Here is an 18,112-nt window from a genome sequence, read left to right on the forward strand (position 1 = left end):
GGAGCACCTGGTGGATTCAAACTGCTGACTTTTTCGTTAGCAGCCATAGCTCTTAACCACTACGCCACCAGGGTTTCCTCAGTGGAGAAAGGAAAGTCTTTTTCTTTGTGGTAAAAAATGAACCTCAATCCCTTCCTCACACCACACACAAAACATAATTTGAGTTAGAACACAGACCATGTATGTAAAAGCCAGAACCAGAAAGCTTCTAGGAAAAAAACATATATTCACAACATGGAAAAAACACAAAAACACCAATCATAAAAGACAAACATTAATAAATTGGACCTCACCAAAATTAAAATATTCTGTTCAACAAAAGACACCATTAAGAAAATATGTAAGCAAATCACAAAGTGGGAAAAAATATTTACAGTGCATTTACATGATAAAAGACTTGTTATCCTTTGAAATTACAGGAAAATTTATTTAAAAATACATGTAAGTCAATAATTACAAAGTTGAGCTACCCAGTAAAGGTAGCTGAACAGACAGCTCTCAGAAGAAGATGTAAAATGAGCAATTACCACAAGAAAAAGGTACTCAACATCTCCAGTCACCAGGAAATGCAAATTAAAACCCTAATGAGAAATCACTTCACACCCATGAGAGTGGTTTTAAAAAGAGGCTTACAACACTGAATGTTGGTGAAAATGTGAAGAATTGAAATTCTTACACATGGCTAATGGGAATTATAAAATGGAACAACTATTTTGGAAAACCCTTTGGATGTTTCTGAAAAAGTTGGTCATTAATCTACCCTATAGCCCAATAATTCCACTCTCAGGTATCTACATGAAAACACATCTATAAAAAGGTTTTTACACCAGTATTCACAGCATACTTATTTTTAATGACAATCTACAGGAGACAAGTACCCATCAAGAGGAGTATCAATAAACAAATTGTAGTATATTAATCCAACGGAACACTAATCAGTAATAAAAAGGAACAACATGGATGAATCTCAAAAATATTATGTTGAGCAAAAGAAGCCAGAAACACAGAGAGAGAGAGAGAGAGAAAGTAGGATTCTATTTATATAAAGGTCAAGAATAGGCAATCCAAATTTATGGTAATAAAAATAAAGTAGTTGTCTCTGAGGCAGGAGCGAGAGCAAGTGACTGGAAAGGGTCATAAGGGAACTTTCAGGAGTGATAGAAATATTCTAAATCTTGCTTTGAGTGGTGGTTATGCCTATGTATACAATTTTCAAAATTCATCAAACTAAATACTTAAGATCTATGTATTTTATTCATCAATTAGGAATATCTGACACCTTACCAGGGAATAATGAAAACATTTCTTTAAAAGCCAATCCAACTAACATATAATTCTTTAGCAGTATAAGGAAGGAAATGATAAGTCAATAGAGCTAATGTTTTCTTCCAAAGGTAATATTTTTTCAAGTATAAAAATAATACTATTTTCAAGTATAAGTAGATGACCCCTGTTTGTGTGAGTTCATGTGAATAAAGAAGCTCAGCCTTGTGAATTCATATACAGGCTTCTGGGCCACAAATAGAGACAAAGAGGAACCAGTAGCATATAAATATTTCTGTCATTATGTATTGAAATTAGTATGTGTCACAATCTGCAGAAATTTAAGGCTTGAAAGAACCCAAAGAAGCAAGGCTGAAAAGATCAAACAGAGAATGTAGCACCTACCAGTACATGAGTTAATAAATATGATGAACAAAAACAAACTCAGCAAAGCACCGGGAAGTCTGTAGATTCCAATTAATGGACACACTCATCAGAAACATAGGCAATGTATAATCAGTCCTGCTGTTACAGAAAGCAAGTACTATGTTTAGAATGGATACTCTCCATTTACACATAAAGTTACAGGAAAATAGATAAAGGGATGCTTGAGGCAAAGGGGATGTAACCATCACAAAAAAGCCTAAGAAATACCTATTTGCAGTGAGTAAAATAAAAATCCTGCCTTTGTCTCACTTATTCTATACCATTCTTCCCTCAGTAAAAGACTGAACACATCAGAGAATGCTCAAGTAAAGCAAATTCATGTAAATTCATAAATAAGGGCTGCATTTATGCTTTTCATTTCAAGGTTCATCATCAGCTTTAAGAGTAAAATTATCATTTCAAATTATGCTATTAATTTCTATTTAGTAATTGAAAAAAAAAAAAAAGTTTGAATACCCAGAAGTCAATCTCGCTTTACATTTCTTGCTTTGCTAGATAGGAAGCCAGAATTATCAAATGTTTTAGAGGATTAAAACTGTGATCAAAATATAGGCTCTTATATAAACTAACCAATAATTATCTTTTCTTTGGAACAGCTGCTCTCAACAAATTTTAATCCTTGACACACTTGTGATTTCTGAGAACACACCAGGGAGTCCACAACCTATCCATCTAGCTATCCTCCATCCACACCCCCTAGTCCCCAAAGGCTTTCCTCAAACCACATGCCCTACCCCAACACTCCTTCATAATTCCTTCCACTTTAATCTTCTATTTCCTCCTTTCTACAATGAATGTGGAACCCTCAGGAAATCAGAACCCATAAGGAGAAAAAAGTAATGCACCAAAGTCTCTGGGGCAAAAGGAACAATAGTTCAATTGAAGTTCTATTCTCTCCCAATTCTATACATTAATGGTGGTTGTTCAATTACGTTTGTACTTACAGGCTACGCTGGTTCTAATTCAAACGCCATCATCCTGAGTTTCTTGAGTATCTCACTTCTTTATTTATTTTTTTCCTCACTAATCATTATCATAATGTGACCCCAATACCCCCCTTTTTTAAAACGGGCAACTGAGAGCTTAACATAACTAAAAAAAATTAATAATAATAAGGCCATGATAAACCTAAAAGTTGTTCTTCTCTACCTGCCTCCTTCACATACCTCTGTTGATGACTTTGTTTTGACCAAATGTTAATGACTTTGTTCTTTGTTTTAAAACTGATGCAAATAACCTTTTGTTCTGTCCAGACTACCTGGGGCATAAAATCCCCACAGGAAAGTTGGAGCCCAGGTATCAGATATGTATGTCTTTAGCCTAATAATGAAATGTCTGGCGGGGGACTGCAAAGACAGTTGTAACCCTTGTAAGATTCTATATAAGCTCTAAAGTAAAACTGCTTTTTGGGACTCCACAGAGACAGCCTGTGTTGCTGCCAGGTCCCCGGTGGATGTATGCATCTCCTTAATAAACTTTCTCACTCTTTCTGACTTGGAGTATATTTCATTGGCTCGACTGCTCGGGCACAGACTCTAATCAGGTAACAAATTTTTGGCGCCAAACATGGGGCTCGAATTACTCAGGCCCTAGTTCCATCTCCCTAAGGACTGATCCCCTGGGATGGACCTGGGAAGAGAGAAGGTACACCCCTCCTTGAATTGTGGAGGTCTCTCAACCTGTGGTGGCCCAGAGTTCTGGCGACGGGGGAGGACCCCATGGCAGCGAGCTCCAGACAGAGGGAGAAAGTTTCTGTTGGCCATGGTAGGTAACTGGGCATCGGGTGGTAAATCCTCTGTAAAAGGCACAGGGGCGTCAGTTCTCATAGACTCCCTCCAAGAACTGGTGACTAGGTCCTGTGAGGTTGGATGAGAGACCGGTGAGGTTCCCCATTGCTAGTGGGTACCCAGGAGGTAAGGTTCCGGCTGAGAGTCCACTAAGAACTGGACTTACTTAGGACGGGATTCCCTAACTAGGAGACGTCTTAATATTTTGCGTAATCAAGTGTGGTCTGTAAATGGTTCTGGAAATTTTGGTACTATTATGAAGCTTGATCTATTCTGTACTAGAACTAACAAGTGAGAGGAAAAGCTCTATATAGAATGTTTTATGACTTTATGGTATGAAAAAAGGATAAAGCCTCTGTTTTAGTCCCTCTTGTGAAGGTGAATGATGATGACAAGATAAGAGATGAAGAACCTGAGGATGTTCTTATTCTCCCATCTGGAAAAACCCCATTTGTGACCCCTCCCAGGTGGTATCAGAAGATGAGGATGGGAAGGCCTTGGGGGGGCAGCAGAGAAGGTGGGACAGATATGGTCTCTCCACCCCATACTAGGAGTAGGGTACGATTAGGCCCACTTCCCTCAGGAGGGCTTTACCCACTCCAGGAGGTGCCAGTCCCCACTGCAGAAGAGCCACTTCAGATAATGTGAGTCCCTAATCCGTCCCTGACGTCTGAATGCATTTAAGGTCTTTACCAACAGAGATCAGGTAAAAGAGGCCAAGAAAAAGAAAGGAAAAGACCAGGACATGAAGAAACAGGCCAATCCACTGGCCGCCGTTCCAGGATCATCTGGAGGAAGACAATGAGACCAAGGTAGGGATGGGCCGTGACTAAAACAAAGTACATTTTGCAAGCAGGAGGGACATTGAAAAAATGACTGCCCCCGAAAAAAGAATAGAAAAGGGCCAGGCAAGATTGAAAGGGGGTAAAAGCTTTTTCAAAGAATTACGAAAGAGCAGGAGAAGGATAGCCAGTAGACTTTCTGGTTGATACTGGAGCAGCCTTCTCGGTACTCACCCAGAAGCCTAAAGAAACTGCCTTGACCAGCAGTACTCAAGTTGTCACAGTGACTGGAGAAGAGGTGACTAGATCATTTCTGGAGGCAATAGACTGAAATAAGAGAAACTAAGCTATCCTGTCAATTTCTATACAAGCCCAAATGCTCAGTCCCACTTTTTGAGATGGGATTTCCTAAGTAAAGTACATGCTGAAATCTCTTTTGATGAAAAAGGCCTGTCTCTGACAGTTTCACCAGCAAATACCTGGCAAGTGCTAACAGCTGTCTTAGCACTCACCCAACTGGTGCTATCCCTGGCAACCATCTCACCCAAGGTTCAAACAGTGGTTGATGTTGTGGCCCTGTGGGTTTTGGCCAGTGGCTGGTTAAGACGAGCTTGGACTGTCCTACCTGTGACTGTGGAGCTATTGCTCAACATCATGCCTTCTAGGATTCAACAAGCTGAGGCTCACCTGGGGCTGCAGGGACTGATCACTGGATACCTAGAGTGAGGACTGTTGCTGGAGTGCGACCCCCATTCAACACTCCTGTTCTCTTGGTGAAGAAGATATCCGCCGGTGAGTACTGTTTTGTTCAAGATATGCAGGCTGTTAACAAAGTTCTGAAGACCTTGTTATACCCAGTAGTCCCGAACCTATATGCCCTACTCATTTTACTGTTTTGGATTTAAAAGACTCTTTTGTATCCCGCTGACCAAGGAGAGCCAGCTAATCTTTGCTTTCGGATGGGAAGGGGACAAAAGGGAAGAAACAACTGTTAGGCTATGCTACCACGAGGGTTTAAGAACTCCCTCACTACTTCTGGAACAGTGCTGGCCCAAGGCCTAGAGCGATTACCTCCCTTCAGCTGTGGAATATTCCTGCAATATATGGACCTCCTGATAGGGAACAAGTCTGAGGAAGACTCTTAGAAATACTATGACTGTCTTAAAACTTTTTGGACAGGCTACTCAGGGGGCAGAAAGATCCTTTCAAATGGACTCCTGAGTGTCAATGAGCCTTTTGTGATTTAAAGTCCCTGTTAATGAAAGCCCCAGCCCTGGGGCTGCCAGGTTATCAAAAATCCTTTGAATTATATAAATGAAAGAAGAGGAGTAACTGTTGGTGTATTAACCCAGTTCTTGGGACCATGGAACCACCCTGTGACCCACCTATTTCTCTAAAAATCTAGACACTGTCTCAAAAGGCTGGCCAGCCTGCCTCCGAGCAGTTGCTGCCACTAACATTCTCAAAGGTGGTTGAGTTAATTTCTTTGGGACATGATACTATCCTGTTTGTCCCTCATGCAGTGACTGTAGTATTGGAACAAAAAGGACATTTGTGACTCACCTCCAGCCAACAGTGTATCAAATACAGCTTTTGAGAGAAAATCAAATTTAACTTTTGTGAAGTGTTCAAAACTAAACATTGGATGAAATATTTACTGGTGTGTGTAGATTCTTTTTCAAGATGGGTAGAGACTTTTCCCTGCCAGGCCAAGATGGCTAGAGCGAGGTACAATAGGTTTCAAATGCTTTAAGAATGAAGTGGAAACTCCATACAACATGGAGACCTCAATCTATCAGAAAACGGTGAAAGAATGAATCAGACCATAAAATTTCATCTTAGTAAACTGTGCCCTAGACAGACAGATGTTCTGCCACTGACCCTCCTCTGAGTCTGTATTGCACCCTGGGGAAAACTTAAAATCAGTCCTTTTAAGATATTTTATGGGAAATCATATTGTCTCAACCAACTCTCTCCACAATCCTCCACCCAGCCCCTAATGTAATGATGTCTAAATATTTGCTTTCTCTAACCAAAATTCTTTCACAGTTATATCGGGCAGAGGTTCCTTCTCAAGATAGCTGTGACCAGGTGCTCCTCCGAAAGTTGAAGGGCCTCCCACTCATTACCGCCTGAGTAGACTGGACCCTTCTCTAAACCACTCAGCATTGACAGTCTGTAAAGCTTGCAAGGGTCAAACCATGGATCCATCATTCCAAGTCAAGCCCTGCCCGGTCTACAGTGACAAGGAGTAGAAAGCCCAACCGACTAATGGCCTGAAGTTAAGACTTTCTAGGGTTAAAAAAGTAAAAATGTTTTTAATGCTACCTTAGATGAGATTACCATTAGGGGCCAGAGAGACTTTTGCCTGGAGAATCTTTGTCGCTGAGATAAATGTCCCCCAACTCCTTGTTAAAAGATAAAAATCTTTAGACCTATATTGCTAGAGAAGTGTTAAACATTACTGATTTCTGTCTGCCCTGTCTGGACAGAGGGTTGCATGCCTAACTCGGCTCCTAAAGTCCTGTCTCATCAAGGTTTGTACTCTTGTACACAGAGTTAATATTCTGATACTTATAGCCAGGACCTGTTACAAGATTCATGAAAGATTTGATTTTTCTTGACTGCCAGATTTTACATGGCTAAAAACCTTATTTATTAGTGAAATTAGACTGGTTGTTAAAGGCCTGTTAATGTGTTACCATCTCCAGTTTATGTTTATATGTGGGATGATATTCTCTGTCCTGAGTCAAACTGTCCAATAGATGGCTCAAGCCTGTTGCAGGGAGAAAGCCCAATCCTTTCGCCTGAAACGCTCTGATATATAAGATATAGGTTGAAACTTGGGGTAAGTGTATATGGTCACCCAAGTTTCAAAGGGGGGGAATAAAAAACTCCCCAGCATGTTTTCTCCTTTTTCAAAACGGGCAACTGTTAATACCTCTGTTAATGACTTTGTTTTTACCAAATGTTAATGACTTTGTTCTTTGTTTTAAAACTGATGCAAATAACCTTTTGTTCTGTCCAGACTACTTGTGGCATACAACCCCCACAGGAAAGTTGGGGCCCAGGTATCAGATATGTATGTCTTTAGCCTAATAAAGAAATGTCTGGCAGGGGACTACAACAACAGTTGTAACCCTGTAAGATTCTGTATAAGCTCGAATGTAAAGCTGCTCTTTGGGACTCCATAGATACAGACTGTGTCGCTGCTGGGTCCCCAGGGATGTATGCATCTCCTTAATAAACTTTCTCACTCTTTCTGACTTGGAGTATGTGTCATTGGCTCGGACTGCTCCAGGGCACAGACCCTAATCAGGTAACAATAACATCTAAGAAAGGAAAATGGTATCAGTTACCTTCATAAACATAATACACAGAACCAAGGAATGGAGTCAAGATAAAATTTTTGGCTTTAATACCATCTGTAGTTTTCTTGGAAGATTACCAAAATACACTCAAATAAAGTAGACTAAAATATGCATAAAAGGGCTTAGGGAATAATGTCTCTTGGAGTCGATTCAACTATATGACAATTCATTAGAGATAGGTAGAATGGAACCATATTTCATTCTTTGAATGACCAAGTACATTTACATTAGAGAATTTACTTTGGTATGAAAATAAAATGTTTTATGACGGATTTTATTAACTTATATAGGACTACATATTACCTACATAGTTCAAAATGCTGGAAATGTAGTATGTGCACAATAATACCAGAAACACCTTCATGTAATGACAGAACTAATGACAACAAATGATGACATTTAGCAGCTAAATCTGGATTTAATGGGGTTTATTTTTTGAGGCACATGGACTAGATCAAATTTCTCTTAAAGAGAAGAAGAGAGTTTTGAAAACACTTCCCTCCTCTACATCTTGGGATACCATGTGAAAAATTACCTGCATCTAAAAGACCTTCCATTTGTAAGTTATATCCTTGTAAAGATGTGTCCAGTTGTACAACATTGGGAGGATTTTTGTAAACTTCTGAACTGGAATGGATGAGACAACTATTATACTACAGAAAGAGAAAGGAACTCCAAATCATTTGGAGCGCCAATATCCTTATGCATAAAGCTAGAATATAAATCCCCTTGGAACTGGTAAAAGTTAAATGGAACACTTTACGTAAAAGTATTCTATATACTGTAGTGGATATCTACAGTTTAAGCACCATTGTATTGGTGAGGTTGCTGATTATAATAAAAATAATCCAAGATAAATTAAAAGAAGGTAAGATATTAAGTAAACCATTGCTCATTTAGATCAAAACAGTCTTGAAAATCCATTTGCCCTACAACTGACTCACAAGATTTTCTCATACTGTATATCTAAGTAGATGGTGAGTGGCATTGAGTGGATCTGAATTCCCTTCTCTTGGATTTTATGAGGCCCATTCAGAGTGAGCCAGGTTGAAAACACCACCAATTCCGTGTTCCGGGTCCATCTGTTGGCAAAAATATAATGCAAACAGCTTCATAAGTGCTATTTTCAATAAAATATCACAGAACAGCTTGTCCCAATGATATTTCTAAAGCTTGCCTGCAAACCGCCTACTGGGAAATCCAACTGAAAGAGAAGGGGGAAGAAAAACCCATATAGACAAGTGATAGAAAGGGAGAAAAATAAGGGGTAAAGACAGAATGGCTAGAGGAAAGGGAACACCTGAGGGGAAAAAAGGGGCAATGCGAGAGGCAGTATCAAACACAGGCAGGAATGAAGAATTTAAGGAAAACACATAAAAACAACTGGGGGAGGGAGGGTAGAGAAGGAACCAGAAAGAATGCAGCATGTCCAGAGAAACGAAAACAAAAAGAGCAGGAAACATGTAATGGCTCAATAACTGTAGTAGGATTATTAAACTGCTGGGGGAGGCAAATGATGTGAAATAGCTATTTTTCTAAGCTTCACATATTTCTTCAAGTAGTACACAAGATGAAATTTTCCAAAAGCTATTACAGATTTCAATGTCCATCATCAACTCCAAAGAAAGCAAACATCTTCCGAGTCCCATCATTTAATCTAAAAGTCTGTTTACACATGACAAAATAGCCCAGGAACTGCCCTGTAAGTGGTAAGCATGCACTGACTCAAAACCAAAATACACTGTGATGCAGATGATGTCATTCTGGGCACTTACCTGGGGTCGAATAACTTTTACAATATTTTTGAGGGCAGTGTCGGGGGATGGAGGTGAGCAATCAGGTGTTGGGCCAGTCGAGCTGTTTCTATGGTTACTAGTTCCTGGAGCAGTAATTGCTACCTCTGAGGCATTATCTGTGAATAAAAATAGAACCACCATGAACCTAGTCACTCAGTTTACCTTCTAAGACTTGAAATTTCCTTGGTGAATATGAATTGAGATTTCAACTTAAAACTGGAATCAATTATGTGATCACAATGAGGAATCTGCTCAGAAAGATAATGTTTATTGAATGTTTTGCTATCCTTTTAAACTGGTAAATATCACCCCCTATAGTACTGTTTCAAGAAGAAAGAGTATTATTGCTCAATTCATAAAGCTAGATCCTTCAGCAAAGCTCTTACCGCTGCCACTATTACAAGAACGATGAAAGTCTTAGCTTAATTAAAAGAATATGATTTGATGATCCAATGGGGCTAGAATTTTCCCCTTAATCTTTCAAATGAATATTAAGATTTATTTAATTTTATAATAAATAGTTTCATATCTCCCTGATTTATAAAACCCAAATTCAAGCCTCCTCAAAATACTTCTCCCCCCAAATCCCTCAAACTCTAGAAAAGCATCCCAGTAAATTAACCGTGATGAAAACTGACATTTGTGCAAAGTGGATATATAATGAAAACAAACACTTATGAACAGAATTATCACCCCTAGATGAGCCGGTTTGCTTATACGGACAAAATTAAATGAATGAAATTTCAAAAGTCTAAATTAATCTTCCCTTATGTTAAAAAAAAAAATCTTTTTTTCTTATGTTCAGTACTGGGAGCGGGGCATGGATAAAGAAAGTGATGCCTTAAAAATCAGCAACATGTATAAGATTTTCTCCCTAAATTTATATTAAACCAAAATAACATCAAAGATACAGTTTTGGAATGTTGAAAATACTTGGAAAAGATGAAAACTTTTCTATAAATAACTCCCACTAGCACATAGAAAAGTTATATTATTTTAACAACAATCTTTGGCAATCTTCTGTAGCTTTTTATGAAAACTGTTGCAAGCTCAAATCTGCAAAAACTTTACTTTCCTATTATGTTTTTAATTAGCTCCAAATAATTTTATGTCTTAGACACAGCTCAATTGATGCAAAGAGACTGATATTGTGAATTCTTAAGGACCAGTAAGTTTTCCCGTTCCATGGCCACCATCTGAAATTCCAAGTGAAAAGAAATAATTTATGAAGTCACCTCTTGCTCATAAAAAGAAAAGGGAATGCACTCCCATAAAACTGTACCCATTGCATAAAAATATAATTCAGTCTCACTGGAGAATCCAGACACAGGCTCATGAAACAAAAAGTACAGTGAGCCACACGGAATTAAATAAATCATTCATAAAATAAATTTTAAAAATGTCTGGAGCTCACTCTCGATTAAGGTTTAATAGATAAAGTGAGATTTGAATTGGGATCTCAAGAATAGGTAGGGTTCATAAAAATAAGTTTGTGTGGTGGTCTTCTGAGTAGGATAGATTGTTATTGTTGTTGACTCATAGTGCCTCTATGCACAACAGAACAGGACAGAAAAAACACCACCCAGTCCTGCACCATCCTCACAATTGTTGCGATGCTTGAACCCATTGTTGCAGCTCCTGTGTCAATCCATCTCACTGAGGGTCTTTCTCTTATTCACTGACCCTGTAGTTTACCGAGCATGAAGTGCTTCTCCAGGGACTGGTCCCTCCTGATAACATGTCCCAAGTACATGAGACCAAGCCTCAACATTCTTGCTTCTAAGAAGCATTCTGGCTGTGCGTCTTCCAAGACAGGTTTGTTTATTCTTCTGGCAGTCCATGGTATATTCAATATTCTTCACCAACACCATAGTTCAAAGGCATCTACTCGTTGGTTTTCCTAATTCATTGTCTAGTTTTTGCATGTATATAAGGTGACTGAAAATACTATGGCTTGGATCAGGTGCACCTTAGTCCTCAAAGTGATATCTTGGCTTTTTAACACTTTAAAGAGGTCTTCTGCAGCAGATTTGTCCAATGCAATGCGTCTTTTGATTTCTTGACTGCTGCTTCATGAGTGTTGATTGTGGACCCAAACAAAACGAAATCTTGACAATGTCAATCTTCTCTCCATTTATCATGATGTTGCTTATTGGTCCAATTGTGAGAATTTTTTGTTTTATTTTGAGGTGTAATCCATAATGAAGGCTGTAGTCTTTGATCTTCATAAATTAGTATTAGTTAATACTGAAACAGGCAAAATACCAGTCAGCAAGGCACTGAAATGATGCTCTGATTCTCTCCAATGTGTCCTTTCTTTCTTTCATTAATTTATCATACTTCTAAAGACATTTACTTTGGGGCACCTATGTATCAGGTATTATGCTATGCTCTAAGGATAAATTTAAAAGAATATCTATCTTTGAGAAGTATACAATCAAGTGTATCATCAGAAATGCAAACAAATAATAATGTAATATAGCTTAAGAATTGATAACTGATTGCAGTTCAATGAATTATTTAATATGGTACTTTTAGCCATGGTCTTTGTGACTCACACATAATGATTGAATGGGACTATGCAAATAAGGTATGTGGAACCTGTGATGATTGGAGTTATGTGTCAACTTGGCTGGGTCATGATTCCCAGTGTTGTGTGTTTGTCCTCCATTTTATGAGTTGTGGATCCTGACCTCTACATGTTGACGAAGCAGGACTGGTGTAAGGTGTTTGTCTTGGGTCACAGTCTTGCAGGATGGTGTGACTCAAGCTCCACCCTTACTAAAGTTAAGCCCTTCCCTGGGGTGGTGTCCTGGATCTAAAATATACATGTGTGTCCTGAGGAGGCTCTCTCTCTCTGCATCTGGATCCCACATCTGGTTGGTCACCAGTTGACCTCCCCAGAGGCCTGCTGTCTGACTTGCCGATCCTGGGATTCACCACCTCCACAGCCCCTTGGACTGGTGGCCTATCATGTGACCTGATTCACCAGCTTCCATGCCCTTGTGAGCCAGCAGTCTGCGGTCTGAACAGCCAGTTTGGGCTCCTCAGCCCCTGCAGCCACATGGGTAAGGAGAACCCTATGCCTGACCCATGAATTTCGGACTTGCCAGCCTCCGCAACCTCATGAGCCATTTCCTTCATATGTTTCTTGAGTTCTGTGAGACTTTGCAATGAATTACGGAACCCAAAAACCGGAGGGAGGGTACTGAGGAGAGAGGGAGTAGTTGATGTTTGAGATGATGGAGTGGTACAGCAGTTGGACATTTGGGATACCTTTAACCCCCACCTCATAGGAACCAACTTTGTGCTGATCCTTATAAAAGATACTATTTGTTTACTGATAAATGAAGCATGATAAAAAAGCAGGAGAAGGAGCAGTCAGGCTATGGCTGGGAGGGAAGGTGGTTGTGAAAGTCTTCAGTTTTCAGCCAAGTAAGATAGGATAGAGCATAAGATGTAAAGGCATGAAAGTAGAAAGAGCCTAACTGAACATGTTATTTTATATTAGGAAGGAGCTGGAGATAAAATTGGATGAGTAAAAGAAAGTTTTATTGGTATTCTTAATTCTGTAGGGAATGAGGAATGTTGAAGATGTTTGTTTAAGCAGGAAGTGGCATAGTAATAATGACAATCTGCTCTTCTCTCTACAGTTGCCTTCAAGTCCATTCTAACTCATGGTGACCCCATGTATGTTATAATAGAACTGTGCTCCACAGGTTTTCAGTGGCTGATTTTTTGGAAGTAGATCACCAGGCCCTTCTTCTGAGGCACCTCTGGACGGACTCATACCTTCAAACTTTTTGTTAGCAGCTGAGCATGTTAGCTATTTGCACCACTCAGGGATTCAAATAATAATAACAGCTAACAATTATTGAATGTGGATTATGTACAGGCAGCATGTTAAATTGTTTATTTCTTGAATATAATTTAATTTTCAAAATAATGCCACGAAATAGTTTCTATTACTACCATCCCTGTTTTACAGAAAGTCCTGTACCAAAATTATATAGCCGGTAAGTGGCAGAGAAGGAATTGAAATTCCAGGTTAATGTCACATTGCTCTTCTGCTGGTCAGCCTGCCATAGGTATGCAGAAGCAACTGGAGGGGGCAGAGCCTGGAGACTACTACCATAGTCCAGATATAAGCAGTCTCTACTCCTAAACACAGCGAACCAACTCCATAGAAAGTTAGAAAGTAGAACACTGAGACAATAAAAAGAAAAAATGTCGACCTTAAAAATATCTTTAGGCTATGCTTGTATGTGCCATGTGGCATAATACCAAAACTAGCTGCCATCAAGTTGACTCTGACTCACGGCAATTCCGTGTGTCAGAGTAGAACTGCTTCATAGGGCTTTCAATAGCTGTCGTCTTATAGATAACATGGCGAAGAATGGGAATTCCAGAACACTTAATTGTGTTCATGAGGAACGCACATATAGACCAAGAGGCAAGTGTTTGAACAGAACAAGGGAATACTGAGTGATTTAACATCAAGAAAGTTGTGTGTCAGGGTTGTATCCTCTCACCATACTTATTCAATCTATATGCTGAGCAAATTATCTGAGAAACTGGACTACATGAAGAAGAACATGGCATCAGGATTGGTGGAAGGTTCATTAACAGCCTGCGATGTGCAGATGACCCACCTTCTTGCTTGCTGAAAGTGAAGAGGACTTGAAGCACTTACTTATGAAAATTAAAGACTACAGCCTTTAGTATGGATTACACCTCAACACAAACAAAAGAAAAATTCTTACAACTGGACCAATAAGCAACATTATGATAAATGGAGAAGAGACTGAAGTTATCAAGAATTACATTTTACTTGGATCACAATCAATGCCCATGGAAGCTGCTGTCAAGAAATCAAATAACATATTGCACTGGGCAAATCTGCCGCAAAAGACCTCTTTAAAGTGTTAAAAAGCAAAGATGTCACTTTGAGGACTGAGGTGTGCCTGACCCAAGTCATGGTATTTTCAATCACCTCCTACACGTACGAAAGGCAGACAGTGAGTAAGGAAGATGGAAGAATTGATGCCTTTGAATTATGGCATTGGCAAAGAATACAGAATATACCATGAACTACCAGAAGAACAAACAAATCTGTCTTGGAAGAAGTACAGCCAGAATGCTCCTTAGAAGCAAGAATGTTGAGACTTGGTCTCACATACTTTGGACATGTTATCAGGAGGAACCAGTCCCTGGAGAAGGACTTCATGCTCGGTAAAGTTGAGTGAAAAAGAGAAAGACCCTCAAAAGATGGCTTGACACAGTGGCTGGAACAATGGGCTCAAACACAGAAACGATTGTGAGCATGGCGCAGGACCAGGCAGTGTTTCGTTCTGTTGTATATAGGGTCACCAAGAGTTGAAACCAACTTGATGGCATCTAACAACAGTAAGAACAATCTTCAGAAAGTAGATCACCAAACCTTTCTTACACAGTGCCACTGGATGGATTTGAACCACCAACCTTTTGGTTAACAGCTGATCTCAAACCATTTGTGCCACCCAGGGACTTATGTCTGGGTTAAATCACAATTATTAGTGACACTTGAGCAAGTAACATAGCTTCTTTAAGCTCTTGTAGCCTCATTAGTAAGAAGCCGATGATAATGATAATATGTACCTCATAGTTAATTCAAGAATTAATAAAATAAAGAAATCTGTTTGAAATGCTGAGTACAGTGCTTAGCTAAAAGGAAGTATTTAATAAATGTTAGCTACTATAACAGTTATTGTTCCACTAACCCACTTCTTTTCTTCTAAAAGTCCTCAATTTAGCTTCATTTTCTGTCTCAGTTTTGAATTTATGAAATTCAATTTAGACAAACTTTAGATACACATGCCACCAAAAATTCACTACTGTGGTGAACAATGATTGTTGTACACATGTTTCTTATACGCCAACGGAATTAATAACCCAGAGACCATGTTCTCAAACATCTAAGAAGATATGATTGCTTTGACCCTGTACCAATAAATATCTAATCAGAAATACCTTTTCGCAGAGCTAGTAAATGTTGCTTAAATTTTTACAAATTCTAGAATCAATATATAACAGTGAAGCCAATCTAGAATTTTAGGAAAAAGCAGTAAACATGAGTTTAGGAAGGAAAAAAAATACAAGAGGAAATAAAAAAGATGCATTATAGGTAGTGATGGAAATTTGGTAAAGTAAATGGACAATGTAAGGCAACATTGTAGCAATGGTCCTGGCCTCAACCTAATTTGGATTAAACTAAGGATCTGGCATATAGAAGAAATAAATGGCAGGCCCACCCCGTGGCTAGCTGGAGAAGACTTGGGCAGGAGGAGGTTTCCAAAGTGCATGTGTTTTGTTCAAAGATAGAATCTGAATCAAAAAGGGAAGGTGACTCACCAAGCCAGTTCCACAGCTTAGCTTGACTTCATACCTGAGTCCTAAATCAAGGAGCCACCAATTTTTAGTAAAGTACAAAGATAAGTTTCACTAAAATCTTCATTATTAATTAACAACAAAAGTGTGGGCAACTTATGAGCCAAAAACTTCAGTTGCCGATACTACTAAATGTGTCATCGAAAACTTAGCCTGTGGGTGCAATTGGTGCAAAGAGATATCAAGCTCTTCTACCTCAATCACTTATAGCCTTGGTGCAGGTATCAGCAGGCATTAGTAGCAGTGGCATTGCTATTGGTTCAGTGCCTTCTCTGGACATCATAGTCAACATAGCTGCCTTTTTTTCTTATTGGCAGTAACAAGTGTTATCCAGAGCAAGAGAATTGAGAAGAGGCTGTTGTGGGTCAAATTGTGTCCCCTCCAGGTCAGCACAATTGGACTAAACCAAAAGCAGTTTCCTGAATAAACTGAATGCTTTGAAGGCCAGTGTAGCAGGGGCAGGGGTCTGGGGACCATGGTTTCAGGGGACATCTAAGTCAATTGGCATAATAAGATCTATTAACAAAACATTCTGCAACCCACTTTGAAGAGTGGCATCTGGGGTCTCAAATGCTAGCAAGCAGCCATCTAAGATGCATCAGCTGGTCTCAACCCACCTGGATCAAAGGAGAATGAAGAACACCAAGGACACAAGGTGATTATGAGCCCAAGAGACAGAAAGGGCCACATGAACCAGCGACTACATCATCCTGAGGCCAGAAGAATTGGATGGTGCCCCGCTACAACCAATGACTGCCCTGACAGGGAACACAACACAGAACCCCTGAGGGAGCAGGAGAACAGTGAGATGCAGACCCCAAATTCTCATAAAAAGACTAGGCTTAATGGTCGGACTGAGACTAGAAGGACCCTGGTGGTCATGGCCCCCAGACCTTCTGTTGGCCCAGGACAGGAACCATTCCCGAAGCCAACTCTTCAGACATGGATCAGACTGGACAATGGGTTGGAGAGGGATGCTGGTGAGGAGTGAGCTTCTTGGATCAGGTGGACACTTGAGACTATGTTGGTATCTCCTGCCTGGAGGGGAGATGAGAGGGTGGAGGGGGTTAGAAGCTGGCAAAAAGGACACGAAAAGAGAGAGTGGAGGGAGAAAGCAGGCTGTCTCATTAAAAAAAAATAGGGGGAGAGTAATTGGGAGTGTGTAGCAAGGTGTATATGGGTTTTTGTGTGAGAGACTGACTTGATTTGTAAACTTCCACTTAAAGCACAATAAAAATTATAAAAAAAAAAAATTGTGTGCCCCCCCAAAATATGTGTTAGAATCCTAACCCCTATACCAGTGGATGTAATCTAATGTAATGTAATACAATCACCTTCCATAATGCAATGCAATGCAATGCAATGCAATGAATTAGCTGAGATCATACCAGTGTAGGGTAAATCCTAAATCTAATCACTTCTGAGTCACAAAAAGATCTGCATAGACACAGAAACAACGGAGCACTTACTTGGAAAGACAGACGCCATGTTAGGATCAACAAGAACCAAGGAAGACCTGGGATTAATGACAAGGAAGGAATCAACATGACCAAAACCTTGTTTTGGTCATCTAGCTTTCAGGACTGTGAAAAAATTAATTTCTGATCTTGAAAGCCACTCACTTGTGGTATTTCTGTTACAGCAGCACTAGGAAACTAAGACAGTGGCCAGCGCCACATAGTATGCAAGATCATTTGAAGAAACACATTTAAGACTCTTTGGAAACCCTGGTGGTGTAGTGGTCAAGAGCTATGGCTGCTAACCAAAAGGTCAGCAGTTCAAATCCACCAGGTGCTCCTTGGAAACACTATGGGGCAGTTCTATCTGTCCTATTTGGTTGCTCTGAGTTGGAATTGACTCGATGGCAATGGCTTTGGTTTGGCTTTTGGTTTCAAGAAACCTAATAACAAATGGGACCTGAAGAAGAGAAGTGCTGATTGGAGCCTGCAATTGTGAATAATCAAAAGTTGCAGTGGACAGATCTTGCCAAAGAAAGGAGAAAAGGGCAGCCATAATCTAAAAGATATAATTTGGTGAATTATAAGAGAAAAGAAGAAAAAGTTTAACAACCCTAGAGGGCAAAAGAAAGGATAAAGGAAATTAAAAATTACAAATCCATTGAAGACAGAACCCAAGTATTGGAAGAAATAGAAATTTTGGGTTGAGTAATTAACAAAATCTGAGGCAAAAAAGAGGAGTAATACGAGCAGTTGAAAAAGGGTATGGAAAAAACATTTGGG

The 18,112-nt window shown here is 39.5% G+C and overlaps 1 protein-coding gene across 4 annotated transcripts in view; it reads right to left on the reverse strand.

Annotated features, from left to right (window-relative positions):
* ANKS1B (ankyrin repeat and sterile alpha motif domain containing 1B) overlaps window positions 1–18,112 on the reverse strand; it is a 1,421,217-nt gene that overhangs the window by 816,955 nt on the left and 586,150 nt on the right. For all 4 annotated transcript variants that reach the window (XM_049884161.1, XM_049884160.1, XM_049884159.1 and 1 more), the window contains exon 11: window positions 9,426–9,562. In XM_049884161.1, the coding sequence (XP_049740118.1) occupies window positions 9,426–9,562 (137 nt within the window). The remainder of the gene's footprint in view (window positions 1–9,425; window positions 9,563–18,112) is intronic.

This window comes from Elephas maximus, chromosome 4 (genome assembly GCF_024166365.1).
Source record: "Elephas maximus indicus isolate mEleMax1 chromosome 4, mEleMax1 primary haplotype, whole genome shotgun sequence".
Lineage (NCBI taxonomy): Eukaryota > Metazoa > Chordata > Mammalia > Proboscidea > Elephantidae > Elephas > Elephas maximus.